Genomic DNA, 9972 nt, shown 5'->3' on the forward strand with positions numbered 1-9972 from the left:
ATGACATTGCCAACAACAAACCCACGGCCGCCGATGAGTACGACTTGTACTTTGTGCCGATCGTCAACATTGACGGCTTCGAAAACACGTGGAACGGCTTCTTGAGCCGGAAACAGCGCAAGAATGCCAATGGTGTTGACTTGAACCGCAACTGGCCGAGCCTGCCCAATCCCGAAATCATTCACCCAGACGACGACACGTACCCCGGACTTAAGCCGTTCATTGAGCCTGAAACCGCGGGCATCAATGATTGGTTCAAAACCAAGCGCAATGAAATCCAAGGGTTTATTAGCGTTCACTCGTACATGTACCCGGGGCTCATCTTGTACCCATACGCAGACATTAACGAGCCCATCGGTGGGGGGTTTGACGAGAAGTTCGACGTCCTCGGCCTTGGATTGGAAAGCGTCATGGAGGAGTACACCGCTATACCGTTGGCCCAAAACTTATCCCCGTCGTATGGATTGTTTCAAGATTACGCGTTCCGTGAGTTCAAAAAGCCTGCACTGATGTTTGAAATTGTTGGCGATGATTTTGTCGTGGATGTGGCGACCATCAAGACACACGGGCTCGAAGTGTACAAAGGCATCAACCAATTCGCCAAGGAAGTCACCGTGTTCAACGGCTGAGACGTCACGCCCACCAAGCCGTCGTGTGGAGATTAGGTGCCATGAGCTCGACATAAAAGACATATTGATTTATGTCAGTGGTACTATCTGCGGTTCGTAGTTTTCAATTCCCAGCGCAGTGTAGCTCGGAGACGTACCTCGCCAAAATACGAACTCCTAGGCAACCTAAAATGCCTCGAGGTTGTCCACTCGACTTGACCTTCAACTTCAAAACACGTGGGTGCTGTTTAAGTCGACGTTCCATTTCTCAACTAACAGTAAACTGCGCAAGACGGACACTAGAGCATGAACTGTACCCTTTGACATCGTTCCGTGATACCTTCGATGAAGAGGGTCCTTTTCTCGTTGGAATAGTGATTCTTAAACCGGAGAATTTATGCAGTTCAGGACTGTCGAAATTCTTACTCGTGCTCATGAAAAATGCATGTAAATTTGGTGCAACACTGAAAAGTATCATTTTTGACCAATCAAAGGGCTACATCAGAAATGGTTGTTCACCGTATACCCCCCGCTTCAGTACCTAATGAAAATGTCAGTGAAATCTGATCAAAACCGGTACAGCTCCAAGTGGTACCTTGAAAACTATTCAGGCTTGCGCATTGGTCTCAATCCATCGCAGAACTTATATTTCATTGGATGAAAATAATTAACGCATGGTGATTGGATATTTCTGTCTAATTAGAAATAAGTACATGCAGGTAAACCGGAACTGTGAAAATGTTCGTCATTATTGGCCGATATGTGCCAAACCGGAGAAATCATAGAAACCCCGAAATAGGTACTGAAGCGGGGGATATACGGTAGCCAATAGCCAGCTTACCCTAATCATCACGATTTACAGTTACTCGTGGAGGTATTCTCAGAATCCGGTAGGTGGCTAAATTGCAACCAATTAGAGGAAGTGTTTCAAACGGTTGAAGTACATAAGAGTGAGCGGGTCACCGTCGTTTACAATAACCTGGCCGAAAATTTGGGGCCAAATTCAATGTACGAGTATACTAGTAAGGGGTAGTTCCATGTACGAATTTCTATTTCTTGTACATCATTTATCCCCATCTGTTTAGTATAGTTTGTCCATTGTGCCACACTGCGCCAGTTCGGGCAGTCGTTAAGGAAAGCTGAGTACCATGCAAATTAGGAATAACTCCCTTATTAAAACAGTTCCACTTTGTTTTGACCCGAAATACTGTTTTAATGAGGGAATTATCACATCCGGATACACCTTTTCGCCCGTAGCCCAGTACTCCGGAGAACAGTGAACCGGGGAGAAATAGGACCGGGTGTACAATCCAAATTCTATCAAATCCATGTATGGAAAACTATTTAAACTGGGAATCTAACCAAAATATGATTGGACAAAATGCATGGTCTGTCATGTTACACAATAAATGTCACATATTTCTGATATATCACGAATGTGCGATTTAGACTTCAGAAATACTGTAGCACCATTGGATTCAGGAGGGGGTTACGTGATAACACTCCCACCGAGCACAAGAAGAACGACAAAGTATTTGGAAGGTCTCATATACACTACTATGTAGTAGAACTAAACTAATGGTATTTTAGGTTGGGAATAGCTTTAACAAAGGACCTCTTCACAGCTTCAGTAGAAATCATATCCCAACCTTTGATACACCTTTTGATCATTGCCATGCGTTTTTCGGGGGATATAACAACAGGTTCTTCGTCGAGCCGCACCGTTCGAAAGATTTTCTTGAACAGCCCCATGATGCCGACGTCTAGGGGTTGTCAGACACTGGTCAACTTCGGCGCAATGGCTCAAGCACACTGAAGAGGTCGCGGGCAATGGTGTCCGACGACTCCTTGGACACGTGGGCGTCAATGTTGTCGACCACAATCACACTTGGACCATCCAAGTATGACGGCAACATATCCAAGTATAATCTCCACACATTAGTGTCCATCCAACCTAATTCTTGGACAGCGTAGAAGTCACCGTCGGGGTATGTCGTCAATTCTTTCAAGTCGATGAGGCCACCGGGAGTACCATGTACAATAACTTCCCGCCTAACTGTCATGAGACTTTGAACATCATTCATCATCCTAACATTCCGTGAGCACGAAACGATAGCACGGCTGTGATTTGGTCTGAGTGCTTCTGTGACTTGTCAACTTTCGACGACTTGCCGATCTCGGCCCAAATGCGTCCTGGTGACATGTCGCATTGGCTAGTGCTACTTTAATTCGTTCTGACAAGATACATATTTTTAATATAAATATATCCGATCATGGAGGTGGTCGTATTTCTTAGGGGTGTCGTATTTCTCCCCGGTCTGGGACTCCTGAGATGCACTTAACCCCTAGTAAGAAGTGAGGTGGTCTGAGCATACAAGTCCACTGAGATGCACTTAACCCCTAGTAAGAAGTGAGGTGGTCTGAGCATACAAAGTTCCATATAAATCTCATTTAAACAGTATTTGGGGTCAAAACAACAGTGGAACTGTTTTGATGAGGGAATTGTATGGGGAAAATGTTAAGGAAAGCTGAGTACCATGCAAAATTACTACTACAGTAACTGTAAGCTGAAAAACGTTTCGGATTTATATCACTGTTAAATGGGTGAGTACTACTACTAAACAGGTGGAATGATTACGTTACCTCGTTCACCCATCCAGGCCGAGTACATTCGTTAGGTAAGTACAAAACAAATCTCTATACTCGTAACGTAAGTACAAATGCAAACTTCGAATGAGTTCGCCCACAGCTGTAGCCGAAGGCTACATGCATCGCCAATGGTAGATAACGTTACCCGCAAGGACGGGCGTTAACGATAACGCTACTCGTACATATTATAAATAGTAGCATGTACTAGTACTTCTTATAGTATTAGTATAGTATTAATACTTCGAAGAAATATTATTGCCACCAGCAACAGTACCATGCTATCACTCAATCTAGTTTCGCTTCATTCTATCGATGCACAACACAGACAAACTGTTCTAAATATGCTAGAACGTGTAAACGTGCTCGAACTGTAAGTACTTTCGCCAACCAAGCTATGGAAGGCTTGACATCATGAACACAGATTGATCAAGCTCTAAAAAGCGATAAATCCCACGGGTGGAGTTACTCTCTGCGACAAGATGATTCAAAGCTGTGCATATTTGTCTGTACACCAAAGTGATATCAAGTATGAATGGTGTTTTGTCTCCCGCTTCTTCTTGGCTTCCGGCCACGAGACCTTCGTCAAGGTAGCAAATACAACACTGACATTAGTGAGGTTAAACACGCCACGAGGCGCCTACTGACTACCATTCACTAAAGTACTCAGTATATCCACTAAGGTATCGGAACCTTTGACATGACACACACACAGAGTGTATGTGTTTGCAATGGGTCGAACTAACGCGCGACCCAATTGCTCTGCACGTTTCAGAACACTTCCCCTCTTACGGAAAGTCCAGTGTCTTGATGAGGGCGGCTACGGCAGGGTCTTGCTTGTTGGCCGCCGCCCACTTGCGAAATACGACTGGAATATCGTCCAGTAAATTCGACGCAGGTTCCCAGGACGATTCTTCATCGTCGAGTCCAAGCCACTTCACAAAAACTTGGTACCGGCCAGCGAACTTGGTGAAGTGGCTTGGACTCGACGATGAAGAATCGTCCAGGCGCTCCACGTCAAATCCGCCATCGCCAAACGCGATCTGTGCCTCGAGGTCTTCGGTCACCTCTCTACCAACTTCATGGCACATCTTCAGTCGGCACGCATGGTGGACCGTGACTTCGTACGGTGGCACCAGCTGCTGAGTCTCCATCACATGGTCTGTGATGACTCTGGTCACTTGGCAGGGTTCTCGCCAATGCAGGGCCAATTTTGTCGGACGGTTGACGACCGATCCGACAAGCACAAATTCGCCGACCGAAAACCCTGCAAACTTGACTTGGGATTTTCGGTCGCGGCGTCCACACGCTTGCTGACGCAACTTGTCGCTTCGCACCGCAACGTTGTTGTCAGCCGCTTGGATGTCCATCACATGTTTCTGACGGCCAGCGCCAAGCCAGTCCGTGACGTTAACTGCCTTGGACGTCGGATGGACAAATCCTGCCAGCGGTGTCTTGGCTGGCAGACCGGTAAACGCTGTCACAGGTGCAATTCCTCCTAGTCGGCCCACCGCCTGATGGTTGAGAGCACCTTGAACGTGGGGCAACACATGCGGCCATTCGTCCGCTTTCAGCTTCATTTCTCTGAGCAGCGCCTTCACGGCGTGCAGCACTAGTCGGTTGACTACTTCTACATCCCGTTCGCCCAAGGACTGTAGGCTGCCGTGATGTGATGGTGGGCACCCATCAACTTCCGCACCTTCTCGATCACTTCGTTCTTGAAGTGAGAGCCGGCATCTCAGTCGAAATGGATGAGCTCGTTCGGTTTCTCCGCGTGAAGAGCCGGATCCAATGGACGGGGGATCATGTCTCCGTCAATGCACAGGCAGTGCAATCAGGCACGCACGAACGTTTCGACGTCCGTGGAAAGCGTCTTCCACGTGACCCATGTGGCAACGCAACCGAACATGGAAAACCACGACATCAGGCACTGAGCGGTCGCGGCGGCATCAGCGGACTTTGCCGCGAACAGCAGCACAAAGCCACTCATGTCGTCCTTCACGACAAGCAATTGTTTTTGGCCAGACTTGGCCATGGGCATCGACAACCAGTCGAAATGGATGAGCTCGTTGGGCTTCTCCGCGTGAAGAGCCGGGCCCAATGGACGGGGGACCATGTCTCCGTCAATGCACAGGCAGTGCATACATGCACACAAACTTGTCGGACACCGACTTGGTCGTCGCTGCAATGGTGACCGCTGGCTCCTTGGTGAGCGCTCACACAAATCCGCTGCTGTAGGTCGACAGCACCGTCTGGGTCCACGTAAAAATGGGAGTCGTCGTCCCAATCCACGCCGTTTGCCCCCCCCCTTCCATGGTTGAACATTGGATGTCGCTGATCGTAGCGGCTGTCGGACACTCGAAGTCCACTTGTTGCAGGGGCGACACCACATGGGTCAACTTGCGAACATGCGCCCCGAAGCCCCGCAACTGGTTGATCCGTCGGGGCTGAACCTCATCGGCTCAGGAGGTCGCCCCGTACATTCACCCGGGACGCACTGCTACAGCGTTTTGATTTAGGGATTACGCGTTAGAAAACGTAACTCGGGTTTGATATTTGGACGTAATCAGACGAGCCAGCTTTTCATATTCCTTTGCATTATCACTTTGCAGAGGTAAGTAAGTCCAGGTCCGTTGGCGGTACTTGTGTGGCGACCGCACCCCAAAACAGGTCACTGGCGTCCGTGAAGACGCAGACCGTCATGGCTTCTCGCGGGTGCGACAGGGGCACCATATGCGCCAACGCGTGTTTCACATCGTTGAAACACATGAGATGGTCTGGCGCCCATCCCACGGCAGAGCACGCACTAACTCCATTTTCTTGCAGCTTCTGGCTGCCTTGGTGGCCATGTCGAGCAGACGTCGCAACGGACCCACCAGCTGGTTGTAACCAGGGATGCTCGCACTCATCGAGTTAGTGGCACACACAAACTGCTGGAGGTCGGCCGCGGTCGACGGCGGCGACAAATCCACGAGTCCTTGAATTCGGCTTGAGGAATGGATGATTCCATCGGCCGAAATCACCTTGCCACACCACTCTGCCTCGCGCAGGAAGAAATGGTACTTCTTCTGGCTCAACTTGCTTCTGAACTGGCCACATATGGTCAGGACTTGGTCCAACAAGTCAAACATCTCGCCCGTCATCTTGGCGGACCCCAGCAAGTCATCAAGCCAGGCCAATAGGCCTCAGAACAGCAGTCCATCAAACATTTGGTGGACAACCGACTGGCAGTACGCGACAGCGTCCGCCTGTCTCATGAGCACGCGGGTCGGGGTATACACGCTGAAGGGCGTCATGAACGAGAAATAGATCTAGTTGTCGCGGCAACTGCCAGTACTCCATGTTCCAGTCCAACGTGAAGTACACGTTCGTTCCGACCAGACAGACCATCGCGCTGTCCAGATTTGGCATCGGCTCCGTGTAGGCGTTAATCGACCTGCTGTCGATCGTCATGCGAAAGTCTACGACTTCCTTCTTCGGCACAATTCTTAGGGCTGCGGCCCACGTAGCCCGGATATTTTGGTACCATGGTACATTCGATTCCAGTACTCCACATGCAGCGGTGGGTACCGCCGCATCCCACACTTCACCGGCGTCGAACCGGGCTTGATTCGAACCCTCAGTGGTTCGACCTTGACTGGCGGATCGTCGCTCAAGTCTTCACGGAACTCATCAATGTGTTTAGCCTGTAAGTCGTGCGGCCGCATCGCTTCAGCCGCCTTGGCCGTTAGAATGGCTTGAACGGCGGCCTGCTTCGTGCGGCGCCGTTCCGCTTTGTCTTCGACGGAAGTTTTGGAATAAACCTCCGGAGTAGCACACTCAGGCCTCATTATTTAAGGTAAATACCTTAATTACCTATATTAGCTTAATTAAGGTATCTCAGTCGTCTACCGGTAGGCATATACTGAATATAGCATGCATCAGTCATTTTGAAGGATGAGCTTTACATGGGTGGTTGTACCAAAGTATTTAGCTATTTATTGTTCGCGGCAAGTCAATCCATTACGTGTCGTCATCATCGTCGTCGTCTGCTTGGGGCACTGGGTTGGGGTCGAGCAGGCCCAGCAGCTTGAACTGCTTGGCCAGGAAGATACCCTCGAGCGACAGGTCGAGAAGGTTCATGCGGAACTCGTCCTTCTCCCATTTCAGGATGCTGAAGTCGGACTCCACCTTTGAGGTAGTCTTCGCGAACACGGACGCCATTCCCGACCATAAGCGGGTGCGCATTTTTTTCGAGCAAACGAGCATTTCCGAGCACGCCTTAGAATGGATCGATTTCGAGCAAAATAGTCCAGAGAGACACTTTCCGAGCGCACTTAATACGCGCAAGAACATGTGTTAGTCATTGGTGAATTTCCGAGCAAATAAAATGGTTACTGAAATGCCAATGCTGAGTACAGTGGCGCCTTTAATGATACTTACCCCGAAGTGCAATCGTCGAATTTATCCCACTGCATCCCAAACAATAATTGTTGACGTCATCATGGTCACCAGACCCAGCATTCTTTCACCAGAACCGTACCCTTTCCCCCACGGAGACTACGTCTCCACCCCGGATAACGTACGTGTAATGCTATGTCCGGGGTTTGCGCATTAACAATCGTTTGCGATAGCAAACGATTGCCAATTTGCAAACCCCTTGTGGACTGTGTGTTGTGTATCCAAAATTGAATCGAAATGAATCCATTGTCGCAGTTTATCCCACTTGGGAATATCTTAACCTCACTATCAATCCGGTTTGTCCCAGTGGAAATTAGGTAATATCCGTAATACTCTAAAACAATCCACTCCATCACAACAACTTATGTCCCAACTAAGTACGCTCGAAAAGACTGCAACAGTCTAAGTACGCTCTAAAATGCTCCATCCCAAAGCCTCGCTCGGAAATAATCCATCGTTTGCTCGAAAATAATCTTTTCCCAGCATAAGCGGTGCAGCTGTGAGAAGCGCGCCCTGTCGAAAGAATTCCAGCCGTCGTTGAAATTCGTTTTGTTGCTGTGTGCATCGATGATTGCCTTGATGCCGGGCTCGTCTTTGTACGCCTTGACCAGGTCTCGATGATCCTGGTCGATGGAAGCGACGTCGTCTGAGCTGAAGAACAGACGCACCCGTGCCAAGCGGGGCGTCAGGATGTCGTCCAGGAACAGTTTGGGACGCATCTTAGCCAAGTCGACCGGCATGCACGCCGGCGCCTCCAACACGGCAGCGTGATTGATCTCGTCGCGCTCCACCTGCATCTTCTGCAGCCCAGGCGAGGCAGGGTTCCGTTCCCATGCGTTATACCACAATTTCCAGAGTTTCCTTAATTGAGGTATATTGTCGGGTGGTGATTCAGGTATATTAGGTATCTATTTATAGAATACCTACGATAAGGAGGCCTGAGCACACTCCATCCCGTCGTCGTGGTAAAGCTCCAGTGGATTCAGCTTCTCCACCATCAGGCGCTTGACATTCGCCATGCCGGACAGTTCGTTCATCAACACGGACGAAACATCTAATTCTTCCTTCTTCTTCCTTGCTCCAACAAGGAGGTCTTCAACGCTGAAGCCCAGTAACTCCATGACTGGGGACTCACGATGAGTTCGGTTGTAGTCGACGCGTCGTCGACCCAAGTCTTCAGACCGCGTAACACGAGCAGTCCACACGTCTTGTCCAGCGCCACGCAGTTGAACTTGATGCTACGCTTCATCACAACTGGCTTGGCGTCACTGCCATACAGATACGCCAAATGCGGCACGCTATGGGAGACAGTCCCAACTTTGACACCGGCCGCGTCCAACGCATCCATGATGCCGCGCGTGACAACGGTCACGTCCGAACCAGTGTCCAAGAGTACATCCGAACCAGGGCCCAAGATTCTCCAACAGCACGCCGCGCTCTGCTTTTTGATGCTGCGGCTGGTTGACCAGCACCTTGATGCCGTCCTTCCAGCGCTTTGCTTACGCTGCCAACAACGTTTCGGTTTCGACACGCGGTCTTCGGGCGCCGCGCCACACGATGACCCATGTCACCGCACTTCAAGCAGCCCTTCTTGGCAGGTGGCTCGGCGGTCTTGGGCACGATCGGTTTGGCCTTTCCGCCGACACTGCCATTGTTCTTGGCGGCGTTTACCCGGCCGCCTTCACGTCCTGGAACTTGAGGCTTGCCGCCTCGTGGAGCTTCTACAGTACCGAATTCGCTGCCGGGGAAGGTTTAGACTCGTCGTCGAGTCCAATGTACAGCTGGTGGCGAGCTGCAAACCTTCGCAGCCAGTTGACGTAACGAAAAACGTCGCTCTTCAACGCCTTTTCCGTTACAACTGCAGCTGCTTTTGAACCGCCGTCTTCAGCGATTCCGGCTTGATCGATATCGTCACGACTTCGACGACCATCTTGCCTTCTTGGTGGAGCACCCACTCCCATTAGTCTTGTTCCAACGAGCGCATCAGCTCGTCCAACATACGATAGACGCGCGACTCAGCGTCCAAGATCTTCGTATCGAAACGAATCGCTCGCTGCAGACGTTGCTTCATAACGTCCAGGTTTTAATGGTCTTCCTCAAACGCTGACTTGAACCACGCGACCCACTCATCGTTCGTGATGGAATTGTGATCACGGTTGAAGTCGAACAGCGCAATTTGGCGCTTCGAGAACGGGTCCATGCAGGCACTCACGGGCATCGCAAAGGTACGCGATCCATTGCACTGCAGAGCGTTGATCTGCCCCGGATACTTCTGGTA

At 50.1% G+C, this 9972-nt stretch overlaps 2 protein-coding genes across 2 annotated transcripts; both read right to left on the reverse strand.

The window, feature by feature from the left end:
- Positions 1 to 2392: 2392 nt before the first annotated feature.
- Positions 2393 to 2811, reverse strand: H257_14730 (hypothetical protein; the record flags this gene model as incomplete). Its single annotated transcript, XM_009842616.1, has 2 exons — positions 2393 to 2495; positions 2720 to 2811. 2 exons carry the CDS (start codon positions 2809 to 2811, stop codon positions 2393 to 2395), a joined length of 195 nt encoding a protein of 64 aa, XP_009840918.1.
- Positions 2812 to 4042: 1231 nt separating this feature from the next.
- H257_14731 (hypothetical protein) lies at positions 4043 to 5397 on the reverse strand (the record flags this gene model as incomplete). The annotated part of the gene is made up of 3 exons (XM_009842617.1): positions 4043 to 4884; positions 4938 to 4971; positions 5101 to 5397. 3 exons carry the CDS (start codon positions 5395 to 5397, stop codon positions 4043 to 4045), a joined length of 1173 nt encoding a protein of 390 aa, XP_009840919.1.
- Positions 5398 to 9972: the final 4575 nt, after the last annotated feature.

The sequence above is a fragment of the Aphanomyces astaci genome, assembly GCF_000520075.1.
Source record: "Aphanomyces astaci strain APO3 unplaced genomic scaffold supercont1.61, whole genome shotgun sequence".
Classification (NCBI taxonomy): Eukaryota; Oomycota; class Saprolegniomycetes; order Saprolegniales; family Verrucalvaceae; genus Aphanomyces; species Aphanomyces astaci.